We start from the raw sequence: 19,947 nt of genomic DNA, 5'->3' as shown, positions 1-19,947 counted from the left end.
TGGTTATTTATTGTTAGTATCCTCATGTTTATTTCAAAGAGCATTCAAAGTTCTAAACATGACTGTTGTGCTGTTTGTTTGGAACGATGACTTCCCCTACTTTATCTAGTCAGCTTTTATTGTGGATTCTGTCTTATAATAGCTTTGTACTCTTTGAGTTATTAAAAGCCCAGGACTATGCTGTTTGTTTCCTTTTTGCCTCAAAATACTTAATCTGTTTTCTGACTCGGGTCCCAGGATCGTTTTGATCCATGGTGGATATTCTCACATTGCAACATACTACCATGAACTGCCATATTCCAAAGTGACTGTATATGATAAAGCAAGATATTTGGTCCACAGCTGCTCCAAAGTTCAGTGAGGCAGTCAGACTTATTTGAGATAGTTTACATCAACAAGCCAACAACTTGAATGCTGAAAGAAAATTTAAGACCTGCAGAATAAATGTAGGCCAGACATTTTTCTCTGGAATATGAGCATGAACTTTTTTTTTCATTTTATGATACTTTTATTGGAATTCTTGAGATACAAGAAAAATACAGATATATCTATGGATAGATATATGTATAGATATAGTGTTTAAATATTCTATGTTTACTCCACCAATCCTTGTCAAGTAAATATTGCCCTAGTTCAAACTATTTGACAAAATGAACGATTACATTAAGTATTTAAGGCTTACTCGGTGGGAAAGATTTCTATTCCAGAAATGTCAAAGCATTAGTTTCTCTCATCTGCAGCCTACACTTAGGGAAATATGCCCCCCACGAACAACACAGAAATGCTAGGGACACAAAGAAAGGCAGAGCCCAGTTGTAAATCAACTTCTGAGTGACTTGCTGGGGGTGCCCTAGATCAGGGGAGTCCTCGTCTTTCCCTGACCTAGACCCACATGCCTGAGACTCAGGTCACATTAGAACACATCAGGAAACAGTGACAAGAAAGGGGTACAAAAGGCAAGATAGTTATTTTCAATATAATAATTATGGGAAAAATAAAAATTCAGTAGAAAGGACTTCAAATGTTAAACAATGGTGTTTTAATTCACAGGCATGCATTTTTCTACACAATAGCAGTATCAGCCTGAAACTGTAACTTTGGCTATGAAACCAGATGGAGGGAAAGAGAGAAGGAAGGAGCCTTAAGCCACTTTGACCAGTAAAGAACTGAAATAAATGGAGTCGATTTCAGGATTTGTACTCCACGACAGTTTTCCTAATATGAAAAGGAACAGATGACAGGAAGATATGATAGGACCTGTCTGTTGTTAGCCTGTTTCTCAAATGCTTTGAATGAACCCCAAATCTTTCTGTTAAAGTGCCTGCACTGGCAACTCCATTATAATGTCACTTATTAGAGGTCCGTCTCTGCTAGGTCAATAATCCCAAAAGTGAAGTTCACTGGTTTGTGGAGGTACTTAAAAATAAGTCACAGCTCAAAAGCTAAAAAATCACTGCTCCAGTAGTGAGGTATGAAAAAGACAAGATGGGGGGGACCCAGAGTCTGATGAAGGGGAGTTACTTGGAGGTAGAGAGAAAATCTCCTGATCAAGGATGTTTATTCTAACAAAAAGGAACTTTGCTGGTTGAATTACAAAGCAGATGAGAGTGTAGGGTGCCTGGATGGCTCAGTTGACCGAGTGGCCCACTCTTGATTTCTGCTCATGGTTCATGGGTTGGAGCCCCACATAGGGCTCTGCACTGACAGTGTGGAGCCTACTTGGGATTCTCTCTCTCGCCCGCTCTCTCTGCTCTTCCCCCACTCATGTGCTCTTTTTTTCTCTCTCTCTCTCTCTCTCAAAATAAATAAATTTTAAAAAGAGTGTAAAAATAGCAGTTTGCCATTTTTAAACCTGTTTGTAAGCTACATAAATAACAACAATGCCTGCAGTTGAACCACAATGAATACATACTTGTTGATTATACTAGATCACAAAACCAAGAGTTTTCCTGAATAATTCAAGTAAATTGACATTTCCGAATGTGCAAGGTACTGTACTAATGACAGTGGAAAATTTTTAAAACTAATATTAACAGCACAAGACATGGTCCCAGTCTCCTGAGAATTTTTAAAAACATATTGAATGAAACAGGATTAATTTTGTATAAAGTGAAAGAAGCAAGTAAGGGGAAAGAATCTCATACCCTAATTAGAATCATTATGTTTGCTGTAGATGTAGACTGGTATGATTCGGGAAATTTTCAATTCACTCTTTCTGCAGTGAAAGACTACTTTCCTCACTTTTACCGGGGATGTGAATAAAAGGACTATCTTTTTCATCACCACCTTAAAATTTTAAAAGAAAATAGTACCTTGTCTGTGAAACAGAAAACCAGATCAAAAGGATTTTCAGTGTCAGAAAAGCAAAGGATGTCTTTAAAGTAGGTAAGGAAAAAAAGTTTATTTGTTTTCTAATTTCTGGATTTAAATAAACAAACTGAATATCTTGAAGACAGAAGTCAAAAAAGCACCCCCGTCTCCAGGGCAAATGCAAATAAAGAAAACCACAACCACAACCACCAAACACCAACCAGGGTGGTGTTCTTTCTGAGGATTGGTAGAAACTGCGTTTTTTAATCTCTGTTTTTATGCTTGTCCCATGATCTTTTAAGGGGTGGGGTGGTGGGGGTGGTGGGGAAGAGGTAGCCACTATATAAAAGAAGCTTCCCTGAGATTTTAAACCTTTATACAAAAACTTCCTAGGTAAGGAAACTTAATCGGATCTGGCAGCTGACCTTAGTGATGGACCCAGAAGCAACTGCTGTTTTTTTGGATTATTTCTATGCTACAAGCCAAAATCCTGATATTGAGGAGACCCACTCCCGTGTTGCTTATACATCTGTCTTCCTTCCCATCTTCTACGCAGTTGTGTTCCTGATGGGAGTGTTGGGGAACCTAGTCCTCATGAGTGCATTGCATTTCAAACGGGGCAGCCGAAGACTGATCGACATCTTCATCATCAACCTGGCTGTGTCTGACTTCATTTTCCTTGTCACGTTGCCTCTCTGGGTGGATAAAGAAGCATCTTTAGGACTGTGGAGGACAGGCTCTTTCCTGTGCAAAGGCAGCTCCTACATGATCTCAGTCAACATGCACTGCAATGTCTTCTTGCTCACCTGCATGAGTGTTGACCGCTACCTGGCCATCATGCGCCCAGCCGTATCCAGGAAATTCAGGAGGAGAGACTGTGCATATGGAGTCTGTGCCAGTGTCTGGTTTATCTCCTGCCTTTTGGGTTTGCCTACTCTTCTGTCCAGGGAGCTCACCCTGATTGATGATAAGCCATACTGTGCAGAGAGGAGCGCTACTCCAATCAAACTGACTTGGGCCCTGGTGGCCTTAATTTTTACCTTCTTTGTCCCTTTGGTGAGCATTGTGACATGCTATTGTTGCATCACAAGGAAGCTATATGCCCATTACCAACAGTCGGGAAAACATAACAAAAAGCTGAGGAAATCCATAAAGATCATCTTTATTGTCGTGGCAGCCTTTGTCTTCTCCTGGCTGCCCTTCAATACTTTCAAGCTCCTGGCCATTGTCTCTGGGTTGCAGCAGGAAGTCTACTTTTCCTCATCTGTTATCCAGCTAGGCATGGAGGTGAGTGGGCCTTTGGCATTTGCCAACAGCTGTGTCAACCCTTTCATTTACTATATCTTTGACAGTTACATCCGCCGGGCTATCTTGCACTGCTTGTTCCCTTGCCTGAAGAACTATGACTTTGGGAGCAGCACCGAGACATCAGATAGTCACCTCCCCAAGGCTCTCTCCAACTTCATTCATGTGGAAAATTCGGCCAGAAGGAGGAAGAGGTCTGTGTCACTCTAAAAGTCACTGTGACATTTCAAGCTCTGTTAGTAGATTGGAGACTTAATTTGTGTCAGCGATAAAGAAGGAAAAAAAGTATTGCTGTTGGTATTCATATTCGCATCGCTTCACGAATACAAGGAAGAGTTTATTTTTAAAGAGATGAATGAAAAGTCCCTGTGTTCATGGCTATAATTAAACCATATGCTGTCTTTTTTGTTTTGTTTTGTTTTCCTTTTTTTGTTTTTTGGGTTTTTTTTTTTTTTTTTTTTTTTTTTTTTTTTTTTTTAGCTGAATGGCCTTCTTTTAACTCTGGTCAATCTAGTTTACCCGGCAAAATACGACTCCTGTAGACCTTGAACTCTGACATAAAGGCCGGCTTGGATCAATTCCTTTCTTCATGATTGTTTATGTACATTCAGGCCTTTTCCTCTCTCAAGAACAATGGTACCTTGACCCACGCCATCCTTCATAATGGGCTTCAATTGGACTACATCTAAAGGATTCTGCCCACTTTCATCTGGTGAGAAATGTGTTAATACAGGTAGCAAAAAATATACGTGTGCCCTTTAGTTAATTATTACTGAGTAACAAAGCAAGAGTCTGGCCTTAATCTTTAAAATTTTGTATGGCGATTCTTTACTGCCTTCCAATGTTATCTTTCACCCTAAGCCATTCACAATAACTTTGGACTGTCAAAAAATTCATGGAGATAAAATCATTCTGTATTGTGTTTATGATTTAGGACTTCCTTTATCACCTGGTCTTCTAGAGTATTTTAACAAGAGAGCACAGGGCAAAGTTTGACCTTTATTTTCCTTATAAGATATATTGGTAAAAATGTATCTCATTATAATGGCATAGTAACTATTTTTCAAGAGGGTTTTACTATGCTCTTTTGTTTTCATTGACTTCATACATTAGGATATGACTTTGTTTTAATTACATGTTTTTAATTACTAGTTATTGAGTTATCAAAAGAAATGTAACTACTAATATAATTGGAGGTCCTCAAATGCTTAGCTACATCACCATGTGTATTATCATTTTACATTTTAATTAAAATGTTAGTGCTACACATTTTCTATAGCATCATTTGCTTGGTATATATAATTTCAAGACTTGATTCAGTAATATAGGAAGACAGTATGTTCTGTATTTAGCTGAAGTGAAAAATACAAAATGAAGATATTACTGATATTTTATATACATTTTTCCAAATCCAGAGACTTTGCTGAATTCTTTCACCCAATAAAAATTTATTAAGTCTACTTGCACATATATTCCTTTTAAAGACTTTGAAGTGAAAAACATGTAATTAGCAGCAACCACAAAAGGCTTTTGCTACAGAAAACATACTATTGTAAATATCTTTTGATTCAAGAGAAAGTGGGTTATGTGTTGACCCTCAGTGTTGACGCAAATGAATTACTATTTTACTTCTAAATATTAGGTTTGAAAATAAGAGAAAGCTTAGAATCTTTTCAGAGACTAGGTTATTCAAGCTCATCCCATGTATCTTTCACATTAAAAGAAATCTCAAATATTGGGCATACCATAATCTATTTAGAAGTTGAAAATACAGTGTTTTGTTTTATAAATTGGTTAATTTATTAATTTCTCTTAACCTGTATTAAATAAAAATATAATTTTCTTAAGTATTCTTCTATGTTGTATTAATTTCTATCAACACAGTTATTAATATTGATATTATAAAAGTTTTTAATACTTTATTATAGATATAGAAAAAAAGGACTGTAAATGATAAGAAATTAGGTTTCTTGGAAAACTTTAAACTGAATTTAAAACAGTTAAATAGATCTCCTAAAGTTAAATAAAAACAAAATATAAAAGGTAGAAGCCACTCACGTTATAAAAACAAATCAGCAAAAGCACTATTACTAATCAGGGAAATAAATGTCTTTGAGAAATGCTACTTTTAAAAAATAGCTCAATAAATCAGGTAAAGTATTTGTTAGGAAATGAGAAAAAATAGGTTATTAGATTCAGCTTCATTCTTAATGTTGGGACATTGAGTAAATCATTGTAATCTTTCATACCTAAAGTAGTCGGTAATATCTATGTCTATAGAATTGTCAAGAATATTATAAGTCTAATAAATACAAAAGTGTTTTTAAATATTGGGTAAAAGTTATTATATAAAGCTATTGGTTCCTATTATTAATTACTGAGTGTTACTTTAAAATTTCCAAACTACAGGGGCGCCTGCGTGGCTCAGTCGGTTGAGCATCTGACTTAGGCTCAGGTCATGATCTCACAGCCTGTGAGTTGGAGCCCCACATCGGGCTCTGTGCTGACAGCTCGGAGCCTGGAGCCCGCTTCAGATTCTGTGTCTCCCTCTCTCTCTGCCCCTCCCCTGCTCGTGCTCTGTCTCTCTCTGTCTCTCAAAAATAAATAAAAATGCTAAAAAAATTTAAAAATAAGAGTAAATAAATAAAGAAAGAAAGAAAATTTCCAAACTACAGTATCAAGCGACAATCACTCTCATTTAAAAAATATTAAGAATATGCCTTACAAAAATCTTAGCATATTGCATATATTATACTCATAATGTTCCAATGATGGAAGGAAAAGCAGATATAAATTTATAGATAGAATAACTCTGATAGTAAAAAGTTCAAAACTTGATTAAGTTGGTATTTTACGATGTCATATATGGAGTCCTCTGGTATGAAATGTAATTTACATTATAATAGCATTAAAAGGCTTATTATAAATTGTATCAGTAGGTCTCATTTTGCAGATTTTTAAACCAGGATATTTCCACATTTTAAGACAAATTCATTTATATACTTATATACATATAGATACATGTAGAAGCATAGCTTATCAAGATTTTTGTTATCTCAAACTATTCTGAGAGCTGCTTTGTGGTCATTTCATGTCATTAGTAAAACAAATCAACACACATTTCCATGAATTTCTAGAAAATTCATCCGACATCCTAACAACCACATCTGGCCAGTTACATCTAAAGTTAGAAAAACAAAATAAAACTTAGCAAGAATAAGTATATGTGGAAATCACTACAGATTAACCTCATTTGTTGTCATTTTTTAAAGTGATCCAAAGCCACTGCCAGGTCTTTAAGGACAAATATAAAAGGATAGTCATCCCCCAAACATTTCTCAAACAATTTTTCTTGAACTCACCACAAAAAAGTTCTCCAAGAAAGTCTGTATAAGATGTCGTTGAATAACTTGTAATTAATTTTAAAATCCATGTACTCAAGGTTCACATATCACAAACACACATTTACTCCATTCAGGCCATACCAAAAGAGTAACACTAACCTGATAGTTCTGGAAGGCCCACCATTTGTCCCCTCTAACAAGCCAAAATCACCTCTGAGTGAGAGTAACGCTAGTGAGAATAATGGTCTTAAAGGAAACCAATGTGCGTGACTGAGGGTGGAATATTACTAGGGGTCACGAGTTAATTTTTAAATAGATGCAGAAATGCACAGTATGATGGTGAGCTGAGTGAAAGAACTCTTCTCCTATGATTCATCTTGGCTCCTCCAATCATTCTCTATTCCTCCTGGCAATCTCAAAAGTGAGAAATGACTCATTAGGTGTGTGTGCCACAGTGAACAGGAGGTCTCAGTTTTCCTGCAGAGCTCATTCACAAAAGACAAGCAATATTAGAAGAATTATGAATTTACTGTAGCAGAGCCATTGGTGTAGCCAGCTAGCAAGATGATGGCCTCCAGCACCATGAGAGAAAGAAGTGTCATCTGGAGAAAAAGCGGGAGGATTATTCCAACCATCAGAGTATTTGTAAATGGTTATTGGATTTTGCCTTCCACAGAGATTGGTATGGGATGGTTTGTCTGTTGCAAATGCTGGTTTTTATTTTAAGTTCTTTTCTTTGAGTCAACATTCTCTGTTTTTATCAAGTCTATGAGTAAACAATCATGACTAGACTTTACATATAAGTGGACAGGGAAAATCAACAGTAACAGTGACCTGTGACTTACTCTTGGCACTTCTGATTATCTTTGTCATTTCCTTTGTAGAGTTACATTTCCTAAATGGGAATTGCATCCTAAGACTGCATCCTGCAACATTAAAAAACAAACAAACAGGGGCGCCTGGGTGGCGCAGTCGGTTAAGCGTCCGACTTCAGCCAGGTCACGATCTCGCCGTCCGTGAGTTCGAGCCCCGCGTCAGGCTCTGGGCTGATGGCTCAGAGCCTGGAGCCTGTTTCCGATTCTGTGTCTCCCTCTCTCTCTGCCCCTCCCCCGTTCATGCTCTGTCTCTCTCTGTCCCAAAAATAAATAAACGTTGAAAAAAAAAATTTAAAAAAAAAAAAAAAAAAAAAAAACAAACAAACAAACAAACCTACTTTAAATATTCAATGTGCCAAACTGTTAATGAAGCGAAGGTTCTTATGGCAACTTAAGTCACAGTAAAATGTAAACTTACATGAAATTCCCATTCACTAATCTAAAAGTGGGGGGAACTATTCTGTTAGTTGACAGACATTATTAAAGTAAAAAGTTCTCGGTTTAACTATATAAGTAACAAATTTCTAAGACCCAAAGGTACTTTAAAATTACAGTTGTCTTTTTTAGGGGGGCCTGGATGGCTCAGTCAGTTAAGCATCTGACTGAGGCTCAGGTCATGATCTCACAGTTCTTGAGTTTGAGCCCTGCATCGGGCTCTGTGCTGACAGCTCAGAGCCTGGAGCCTGCTTCAGATGTAGTGTCTCCCTCTCTTTCTGGCTCTCTCCCGCTCTCTCTCTCTCTCCCTCTCTCTCAAAAATAAATAAGCGTTAAAAAAAATCTTTTAAATTACGGTGGGCCTTTTTAAAGTTGACCACATGTGATTAAGTTGAATTGTTGTTAACTTAGGCAAGTGGCCCGTTTAAAGAATTTATGATACAATGTTCATAATACTTTTATAATGTTCTACAGATCTAGTACAGGTTATCATCATCTATCTGACATCACTCAGTGACTTTCTTATTTGCTAATTAAGAAGATTTAATAATTAGCTAGTTTCCTATCATTGCCATACTACAAAGAGTTAGGCTTCATCTACAAGTACTTCGTGATGTCAACACCGATGGGAAAAAACATTTTTATTTGCTATCTCCTATCATTTTTAATTAGAAAGATTTCATTTCCATATTACAATTAGTTCAAAATGAAATATAAATGGTTCTCCCTGCTAGAATTCTTTATGACCTGTACTTTATAAATGTACTCTTCCATTTGCTCTTAATTACATACAAGCAGGAGATATAAATATTCTTGTGATGTTTTTAGATGAAATAAAATATTATGCATCAAAAAATACGTGCGACGAAAAGACTATTTTTAATTTGTAAAAAAATTTCTCGGGCAGAGTCTTCAACAAACAACTTTGCTCTTTTTACTTATAGAGTATAGAAAGTATTTAAGAACTTTGTATGGCAAAACTGTCACAAATCTCTAAACCTGCAAATTCTAGAAGAACATATGATTACTTCATGTAAGCTTAATACAGTGTAGCCTGTGCATACATCTACTGTATGAGGTGTAGAAAATGAAGCAGAATCGAAAGGTCAATCCTGGGTGTTGGGCCTTTCCCGATGGGTTATTTGTTCATCACATCAGGGGACGGTGGCTTAAATTGATGCCTTTTATGCCACAGACTTGTGGAGTTCCTTGAAAATAGTCAATAACTAAAAAATCAAACTGTTAATGCAAAGTGTCTATTGTACACAATGCACTATGATAGCCCAAAATTTGTTAGCATAAGTGACGGATTTCAAAATAGGCAAATAACAGTCACTTACAAAATTTCTCTCACTTTCTCATACATACACCCAGACACACACACACACACACACACACAAATACACAAACATGTTATGTACAAATGCAGCTGATGAGTATCTGTTGAATGTTGTTGCTAATACTCAGTCTAAAGTACTTGAAAGAGTGCAAGAAAGAAAATAAAAATAAAGCAAAGAAAACATATAGTGAAATGGCATCTATAAATATGTAAATATATCAACAATTACAATAAAAATATAAGTGGATCACATTCCCTATTAAAAGGTTGAACAAGTAGCCTGTTTCCACAATAATTTACTATATATATATATATATATATATATAGCACTATTAGACTCTTGTAGGATGTAAAGAAGTAGAACTTGTTTCTTCATGGAATTTATAATCCCCATTGTTACTTGTTTTTTGAACAAAAGAATGAAGTACTAATGCTCAAGAAGAGCTTGTTAGATAATGATAATAATTATAAGTCAAATCGCTTTCTTTTTTTTTTAATTTTTTACCATTTATTTATTTTTTGAGAGACAGAGTGTGAGCAGTAGAGGCGCAGACAGAGAGGGAGACACATAATCCAAAGCAGGCTCCAGGCTCTGAGCTGTCAACACAGAGCTGGACGTGGGGCTCCAACTCACGAACTGTGAGATCATGACCTGAGTCGAAGTTGGACGCTTAAACAACTGAGCCGTGCAGGCGCTCCATAAGTCAAATCACTTTCTTTGATCTTTTCTAATGTTTAGGGAAAGGCCCATAAATAGTCCATATCCAAGTCATTTCAGGTAAGTGCTATTTTGACACGATTGTTTCCTAAATGTTGTCACATTTCCTTAAAGAAGTGTTCACACTGACATCCCCAAATAAAAATTCTTTTGTTGTTTTTAAAAGTCTCAAGTGTAAATGATGATTTTAAACAGGAGAATGCACATTGAGCAGTATTAAGTTTAAATTTATTTTCAAATGACAAACTAAAATAAGATATGCAAAGAAGATAACTCTATACAAATCTTGCCCAAAGACAGTGATTTATTGAGATGCCCTCTCACTTACCCTCACTTTAGACCAAAAGCAAAACTGACAACTCAGGTGGAGAAGTGGTAAATGAGAAATGAAACTTGGCCTGTGGTTTTATGTTTAAAGCAAAAAAAAAAAAAAAAAAAAAAAGATAAAGAAAAGAACAAAAACAGATTCAGACCAGTTAAAGGTAGATGGAAATGGCCACTCTATTTCTAATTAAAAAGTAAATGCAGAAGTGTATAACTTATGCAGCGTTTAGGATTATAAATAACAGTAATTTCAACTCTATAATTCAAATATAGAAAAGATACTACCAATAAATTTATGAAAATATTTAGCCTAATAATCAAAGATGGCCAAATTAAAATAACAAAATACAAATTTTACCTATTATATTGGCAAAGATTTAAACATTAAATACTGAGGTTGACCAGGATTGGAGGGGTGGGGTGTGGGTAGAAATTCTTGGACAGTCTCCTGAGTGGAAGTTGATTAAGCTAGAGAAAATTTAGAAACATTTACAAAAAGCAATTCCACTTCTAGGATTTTAATGTAATTATGTATATAACTATGGCCATGTGCAAACATATATGTACATGCATTTTTATTGCAACATTGTTTGCAAAAGTAGAAAAGTGAAAATAATCTAAATGTCACTGATAGAGAATTGACTGAATAAATTAAGGTTCCTACACATCCTTACAATGTAGGACTACATAGCCTTTATGAGTACTGTACCATGTACTGACATGAAAAAAACCTTCATAATAAATTAAATAAAATTAAGTTAAAAGAAAAGCAGGCTACAAAATAGTACAATTTTCTACAGAATATTCTACAAATATTCTATTCTATTCTATTTGTAGAATATTCTATTCTACAAATATTCTACAGAATAATTGCATGTTTATGACTATTTCATTTATATAAGAATACAGGACTACCAGAACCCTATACAGCAAAATGTTAACTTTGTTCCTCACTATGTAGGTGATTTTTAATATTTTATTTTATTTTTATTTTTGTGATTTTTATTTTTGTTATAACTTGTATTTTCCAAAAAGAATATGCATTAATATTGCATTAAGGAAAAAAAAAGTAAAGCTAGTTCCATTTTTTAAAAATGAAGTACACAGGTAAAAATAGTAGCTAAAAGTAAATTTGTTGTAAAACATCAATTCTGCAATCACAGGTCCTCTGGTTCTTCTGATTTCTGAGTGAGTATAACCCCTACATTGGCCTTGAAACCTTCCCGAATATCTGCTGATTCTCTTTCGGAAGGCCTTTCTGTTACCTGTACGTGTGCTTGTTTCCTTAAGAGCAACAATTTCAGAACTATCAGACATCTATAGTTTTTTTAATGTTTGTTTATTTTTAAGAGAGAGAGAGCAGAAGCAGAGGAGGAGCAGAGAGAGAGGGAGACACAGAACCCAAAGCAGGCTCCAGGCTCTGAGCTGTCAGCACAGAGCCCAACACGGGGTTCAAAGTCATGAACAGTTAGATCATGACCTGAGCTGAAGGTGGATGCTTAACCAACTAAACCACCCAGGCACCCCATACACGTTTACAATTTTTAAATGGTGATGAGAGATTGGCTGTTTTAGCATTCATTCCCCATTTCCCAGTGCCTTCCCTCAGCACAGCAGCTCCTGCAACCTGCCTATGGAATCATTGGTGGTCTTTCCCCCCGCTTGGGAGCTTGGGAGAGAGCTCCCCCAGGGGGAGGGGGAGAGCCATGTCTTCATTTTTGTATGTCTATATCCTATTCCAAATCAGGCATTCATGATTGTTGAACTAAACAGAACATCCTAGAAACATGCCATCTCTGGCTTAAATTAAATTTAAGGATTTTTACAAATGTTAAATATTCCCATTTTTAATTTTTACTTTACTTCTAATATGTTGTAATTATGAGGGGCTAGAAGACTATACCAGTTACACTTCATTTAGGAACATGAATCCTTCCATTCTCCTTGAATTTTGTAGGTCATTCTAGTGGTATTATGATTAGCAAAATGAGTGGTATAGTAACTTTCACTTGATTCCTAGTCATTTCTTTCTCTCTGTGACATTTATGTCCTTTTTAAATGGAAGACTTTTCTTAGTGCAAATCTGATATGATTTGTAATAAAAATTAGTGATTCGCAGTTATAATCATGTGATAGTTGAACATTCCTCCTGTGATTGCAAGGATATTGTCAACCTTTTCACAAACTCCAAGCCTATATTCCAGATGTGACAGATGTGACTCTGTACTTTTGAGAGGACATGAAAGCAGCATTATGGGTCACATAATTGGAAGATAATCTCCATAAAAACTAAGGAAAATGCAACAGCAACTAATAGTCTATTTCTGGCACTACCTGGAAAAAGCAGAGCTAATTCAAATACCATGACATAAAACATTTAAATCATTAGCTTGTGATAGTCATTGTAATATAGCTATTACTGCAGGGAACATGGTATAGCATTGTGGCTAAAGAACACAGATCCAAATTTGCTATTTATTGTCTGTGAAAGGTGAGCAAGTTTCTCAGTATTCCTGAGTCTATTTCTCTCTACAAAATGGGGACAGTTATACTTGCCTTAGATCACGGCGGTTCTAAGAAATTAAAGTGAGAATGTAAGGAATTTGGCACAGTACCTGGTACATATTAAGAGCTTGTTAAGTCACTGCTGAGAACTCCATTTTATAGATAAAGGAAATAGGATTCAAAGAAATCAGACTTCACATAATTCTTAGTGAAGTGTACCAAAAATGCAACCTTGATTTCAATGAAATCTAGGCTTACCTATGTGATTCCAAAACTCATGCTTTTTCCACGTCATATTTTTTTCCTCTGAGTCCCAGATTTTTCAATAGATTCTGTTAACATCACAAGCTTGGTTTGGTTTATTTTTTTCTGTCTCCAAATCCTTTTCAAATTCAAACATGTTTCTTATTTTTTTCTAATGCAAATACCTCAAATCACCAAAATGTCTGCCTATTCGTGGCTAAATAGTGAAGATATTGCTCAAGGGAAGAGGAAGTCCATTTTATTGAAAATACAATCTCGAACGAATCATATTTTCTTGTAGCATGTTTCCCTCTTCATCGCGTTTTATTAGAAATGACATTTTCCATCCTGTTCAGTGGTCACTAAACATCTTATATAGGCAATCAAATGTATGTTGCATGTAAGAAATGGACAGCTGTCTCCTACTCCCTCTCACACTTAATCCCACATTAAAGGACAGTAACATCTATGACAGTTACCCTCACAGGAAAACATTTTTTTTTTTTTTACAGAGCACATACATACGAGGGAAGAATTATAGTTTCATTTTCTTTATTTTTCCATTTTGTTCTAGTCACAGATTTCTTGTAATATTCCTATGGCAAGAAGAAAAGATAAATCCAGTGTCAAAGCTCCCACTATAGACTGTGTGCCTATGGGCTCTGCCACCCAAACTGTATGAGACACTGTAAGTATCACCGTCTTTCCTATTCGGTGCTGTTTGTTAGGCCAAGAAGCTGCACTCACTGGTCTATGTGCAGAGAGAGCAATTTGAATACACACTATTCCTGCATTCCAGGAAACTTGTTTACACTTTTCAGAAAGCACATTTGTATAAATGACTTCCTAATTTTAATAAGGATTTCCAAAAGGAGTTTAAAAAAAAAAACATAGTGGTTTCTCAAATTAGTAACATCATAAACTGCCCCAAACATTTGAAACTTGATTTACATTTACTTTAATTAAGAAATGATATTTCCGTGCAGCATTTTTTGGAGGGGCAGTTAAGAATGTTCTGAAGTAAAATGATAATAAGGTCAATAACTGAATGACCACAATCAAGAAGAAAAGGAAACATAGTTTTTAAGAATAAGAAAGCATAGTGTTCCAACATTAAACCTGCTATTTATTTTCTAAATATATATTTCTTGAGCGTAATTACCTCAGCTTGCTTTATTTAGGAAGGATATTAAAATGTTAACAATAGTTGTTGTAGATAGTAGAACCAAGGACAGATTCATTTTTAATTTTAAATATTTTTATGAATGTTATCCATTTTTTATAATGAATATGTATTTCTTAAAGTTTAAAATAAGGGATGCTGAAAGAAATGTCATATGTGGCATAAAGCATATATTAATATTTCAGCACAATTTTACCTCTTCCTCTAAAGTCAAAATAGGATTTTTTTAAATGTCATTCTCAGTTTTAAGTTTAATATCCATAACTTTGAGATGATTTAACTTTAGACAAAGCCTCAATAAATTAAAATTCAACCAAATCACATTTGTTCTCATATTAAATGCAGCAAGTCATTATTTGGTTCAAAGCTTCTAATTTACTTTTACTAAATTGGCTTGTCCGTTAAGTCAAAGGTCAGGCCAAGTTGTGTGTATAGATGCAGTTCTTTATCTTATTTTAAAATATTTCAACTTTTCAATCAAGTGCAAATTAGAATTGGTTGGATAATAGTTGACTGTGAGTTACACCATTTATTCCAAATGCTCTATTGAAAAGTATTTGCAAATAACATATTTCTTGAAAAGTGCAAATGCCTCCAAATGAAAGATTTCTAAAATAAAAGGAATGATTTTTTAATTTGAGCAATCATATGAGGAAGAATGTTGGTTTTTAACGTCTTTCTCTGTCATGTGGATTTATCTACAAACTTTTCTAGCGTTGAGGCTGTGTAAACATTGTTTGCTAAGTTCTCAAGGAAGCTGAACCACCAGCCTGACATCAATTTTCCATTGTAACAGTACAGTTCTGTTACCAAGAAAAATGCACAGGGCAGATGAATTGTAACAGGTATCTATGGTTCTCATTGCAACGATTTTTAAAAATGGAGCTTATGAACGAGACCCATGTTTATGGAGTATTCATTTAGTACCAAGGAGCTGTTAAATGGTTCACATATGTTATCACACTTAATTTAATCCATAAACCAACCTGTGAAAAAAAACTTATCCAGTCCTCCTTCCTTTTCTCTCTTTTTCCACCGTGGTCAGATCTTCCTTTCAGTCTGAAGCTTTCTCCCCAGCTTCTCTAGCTTCTTCTCTCAATAAATCTTTCCTACTCCTGTCTTGAGATCTGTTTCTCTGCAAACTTGAACACATAAAGAGAAAAAAAAATTTTTTTCTGACAGAATATAAATTTTCTAGAGTTAAAGCACCCTTTGGAAAATGCTTTCTCTCAGACATGTCAAAGATGGAGCATGCTATGCTTTGGAGTAACAAGTGTTTTGTGCGTTTTCATACTGCTGAAGTCATATATTTAGCCGAGAATTCTAAAAATGTGCCTCTGAGAAGTATCTTGATTAGCTGTCTTAACAAAAGCCCTTGATGGGGGTGCCTGGATGCCTCAGTCGGTTAAGCGTCTGATTTCAGCTCAAGTCATGATCTCACAGTCTATGATTTCACAGTCCATGAGTTCAAGCCCCGCCTTGGGTTCTGTCCTGACAGCTCAGAACCTGGAGCCCGCTTTGGATTCTGTGCCCCCCCCCTCTGCCCCCCCAACTTGTTCTCTCTCTCTTTCTCTCTCCCCCCAAAAAACAAATAAACATTTACTAAAAAAAACATTTAAGGTGTCAATGACACCTTAGGTAATAATTCTCACCACTATAGTGATGGTTACTATTGTAACCATTATTATATTTTATCTATTTGCACCTTTCTACTATTTCCAACCTTTCACCCACATCCCTAGAAAACTACAATGAGGAATGCCTTCAAATAATGGAGTAAAAAAACATGGTGTGAGGTGATGGAAAACATAAAGGCTTTAGAATTAGCAAACTTTGTTTTGGAAACCACAACAACAAACCACTGGTGAAGTCTGTGTGAACTGCACAAGTTATTGACATTCTCTGCCTCAATTTTCTCACCTGTGAAATGAAGATAACACTATGTTCCTTGGGGTTATTGAGCATTAAATAAATGAGCAAACTTATGAAGGTCATGAAAGTAATGTTTGTTTTGTCTTTAAATTCTTTATTAATCCTGTATGCACAGATAAAAATACATATATATTGTAAAAACAAATTTTAATTTAAAATAATTTAATTGTGGAGACTTAAGATTTATGAAGATGTTTTTGCAGTATATATGTATATATATATATATATATATATACACATACATATATGTGTGTGTGTATATATATATACATATATATATATATATATATATACCATTAAATATTAGGCAGACTGTATACATATCCAAACATGCAGACCCCCAAAAACAGGGTCCTCCTCACTCATGGTTAATAAATTTACTGTGGCCTCTGGGCAGCGAATTTTATAAATTATGTTTGAAAGCTATTTTATTCAAAGCATTATGATACATTTATTATTTAGTTCTAGCTATTGCCATAACAGAAAATACCTTTAAAGGGATAAGATGATCAGTCCTAATCCCTGTGACTATGTATTTTCTTAGCAGTCTCTGTAGGATTTTCATCTGGTTTAATTAACACAGATGTGTGTATACCTATAAATCTATCAGAAATTATGTATAAAGAAGGAGGGAGCGACCTAAGGCTCCACCAAACCAGGATAGCTTTTTGCTCTGAAGATAAAAGAAAATATTGGCTGTTGTCAAAAAGTTCTCTCTTTGAAAGTCAAAACCTTTCTCAGCTTTGACATTTTTGATGTCTTAAAGTACAGGGGGAAAAAATCTATAAAGATAGGTCTGCAAATATTTTAAATGATCCTCAGTCTAAAATTCAAAATATCACAAATATTTTAGGCATGTCTCTATGCAGAAAAAAACAGGAAACATATACAATACTCTTCCCTCTTGCCTGCAGTTCCGGTAACTATAAACAACACTGCCCTCTGGAATAATTAACTCTGTATGGGGGCAAAGGATTGGGGGAGGGGAGACGTAGAAGGGATGAGGAAGAGGATATGAAATGGGAAAAAGGATCATCATTGTTGCTGATTTTCCATTTATTTTAGGAAAATATTCCTTCCTTGTGGTTTTTTGTATCTGAGATGACTGGCCAGTTGAGGACCTAAGAGGTTGGGAAGGCTTCTCGGACAGTTAGAGCAGGCAGGCGAAGCCCTGGAGAAAAACTCACGTTCTCAAACTGCACATCAGCTCTGCCCTTGACAGCACTGACCCATGGGAGAGGGAATGGCCCGTGGCTGCTCCTCCCTCTCAATCCCTCCCCTTGGGTGACTCTAATGAACCATCTTCAGGTGAATGCACGGCTTCCATCTCAACTCTGATTTTTCTTTAGCCATTTCTGTTTTTGTACCTCTCTGCTTTCTGTTGAGGCCAAAGCAACATTAATGGTTTTCAACATGTTAGATGGTAGTTTACCCCCTTGTTTTACCAAAAAACACAGAAAATAAGAAATAAGAACCCTCTCAGGGTCTTTAGAAATAGCACATTTGAAAATTTCAACATAAAGATCTAGTTAAATTCAGACTTAAATTCAGTTAAATTTAATGTGCCAAGTTTTAGATGACAATTTGGTTCTCTGCATTTTAAAATGCATAACTGTTTACAATATTCTATTTAATGCAGACATGTCACAATGTGCATGATAGATAAAATTAAAGGCTTATTTATATATATTTTTACAGAATATAACACAAACATTGCTGTCAAAGGAGTTGTAAAATCATCTAATTTGACTCACTCATTTTTCAAATAAGGAAATTAAGTGAAGAATCTTATTCAGAAACAAAACTTTTTTTTGGTATTTTTTTAAAGTCACTGAGCTAGTACACATGGACATAATTATAAACATCATTAAATTAAGATAACGATATATTTTTATTTCAGCTAATAAAGTGCTACTTCCCTGCGTCCTCTGAGTGCCTACCTATCAAAACCTTCTGACATCTTCCTCAAAAGCTCCTGGACCCTTCAACATTAAGCAACCAAAAGGTTAACCCTTTACAAGCAAGAGGCCTTTGGGAGCCAGGCACCCGCCCTGACGAGAGTGTCTTTTCAGACTGGCTGGTGCCCAAGAGGGTGCAGGCTGTTAACAGTTTTGAGTATTGTCCCTGCATGCAGCCAATGACAGCAACTTAAATTCCCAGCTGTACTGGACATTTGTTGGTTGACCTAGCATGCATTCTCACACTCCACTTCCACCCCCAGGCAATCATCTACCTCTTCTTCCTCACACAGCTCATGTGTTTTGGTAAAGGTTGAACCCACCCTGAGCGCCATGGAAAAGACTCCGTAAACTTCAGGTCCTTGGTACCTTCCATCCTCTGGCCACAGGTATAACAGGGCGAGCATGTGACCGGCCAACCAGGCTATTTGGAATGCCAGGACAACACTGCTCTCTCCCCTCCCAGGCCCTGTTGAAATTTGCAACAACCTTAGTAGGAGCAAGAGACCCAGTCTTGGAATGAAATTAACATTGTTGACACTAAAGAGGTACAACAGAAAAACTAAGCAGCACAAAGCAAATCAAAATAAACTGAGTCCTTCCTGGCATGGCTGAACTACTAGATCAACCAATGCTGAAGTCCTCCCGAATTCGGACTTCCCAGTCACCTGAACCTAAGTATTTCTTTTGTTGTTTAAGCTCATCTGAGTTGGGTTTTCTTTTACCTGAAAGTTTATGGGACCTCATATATTAACACACTGGTCCACCAGCAAAGTTTAGCCAAAGGTCTCCAGTATAGCCCTTTAGTTAATTATACCACAAAGTTATGAAACAAAGCAGAATTTCTCAAAATGTGTTCTGAAGAATGGCTAAAATAAAAAATACAAGAAACAAGTGTTGGCAAGGATGTGGAGAAAAAGGAACCCTCTTACACCGTTGATGGAAATGCAAATCGGGGCAACCACTGTGGAAAACTGTATGGAGGTTTCTCAAAAAAAAAAAAAAAATAGAACTACTCTATGATCCAGCAAGTACACTACTCGTATTTCCCCAAAGAATGCAAAAACATTAATTCAAAGGGATACATGCACCCCTATGTTTATAGCAGCATTATTTGCAATAGCAAACTATGGAAGCAGCCCAAGTGTTCATCAACAAATGAAGGGATAAAGAAGGTGTGATATATTATATATATATATATATATATATATATATATTACTCAGTGATAGAAACAATGAAATCTTGCCATTTGCGATGACATGCATGGAGCTAGAGAGTATCATGCTGAGTAAAATAAGTCAGTTGGAGAAAGACAAATACCATATGATCTTACTTATATGTGGAATTTAAGAAACAAAACAAACAAGCAAAGAAAAAAAAGAGAGGGAGAGAACGAGACAAACCAAGAAACAGAGTCTTAACTGTAGACAATGAATTGATGATTACTAGAGGGGAGGTAGGTGAGCAGATTGATT

At 35.7% G+C, this 19,947-nt stretch overlaps 1 protein-coding gene across 3 annotated transcripts; it reads left to right on the top strand.

Annotated features, from left to right (window-relative positions):
- The first annotated feature begins 2,363 nt into the window (after positions 1 to 2,363).
- On the top strand, positions 2,364 to 19,430 carry GPR15 (G protein-coupled receptor 15). 3 transcript variants are annotated; one of them, XM_047875805.1, is made up of 3 exons: positions 2,364 to 3,597; positions 4,227 to 4,327; positions 13,973 to 14,052. In XM_047875805.1, the coding sequence occupies exons 1-2, from the start codon at positions 2,743 to 2,745 to the stop codon at positions 4,302 to 4,304; spliced, it is 933 nt and encodes a 310-aa protein (XP_047731761.1). In that variant the 5' UTR covers positions 2,364 to 2,742; the 3' UTR covers positions 4,305 to 4,327; positions 13,973 to 14,052. The 3 variants fall into 3 exon arrangements, with proteins under 3 accessions (XP_047731761.1, XP_047731762.1, XP_047731760.1); XM_047875806.1 differs by having other exon boundaries at positions 13,979 to 14,012; XM_047875804.1 differs by lacking the exon at positions 4,227 to 4,327 and adding an exon at positions 18,414 to 19,430 and having other exon boundaries at positions 2,601 to 3,597; positions 13,973 to 14,086.
- The last annotated feature ends 517 nt before the right edge of the window (positions 19,431 to 19,947 follow it).

The sequence above is a fragment of the Prionailurus viverrinus genome, chromosome C2 (assembly GCF_022837055.1).
Source record: "Prionailurus viverrinus isolate Anna chromosome C2, UM_Priviv_1.0, whole genome shotgun sequence".
In the NCBI taxonomy this organism is placed as follows: Eukaryota; Metazoa; Chordata; class Mammalia; order Carnivora; family Felidae; genus Prionailurus; species Prionailurus viverrinus.
Note: the sequence above shows the minus strand (reverse complement) of the source record. Positions and strands in the feature narration are given on the sequence as shown.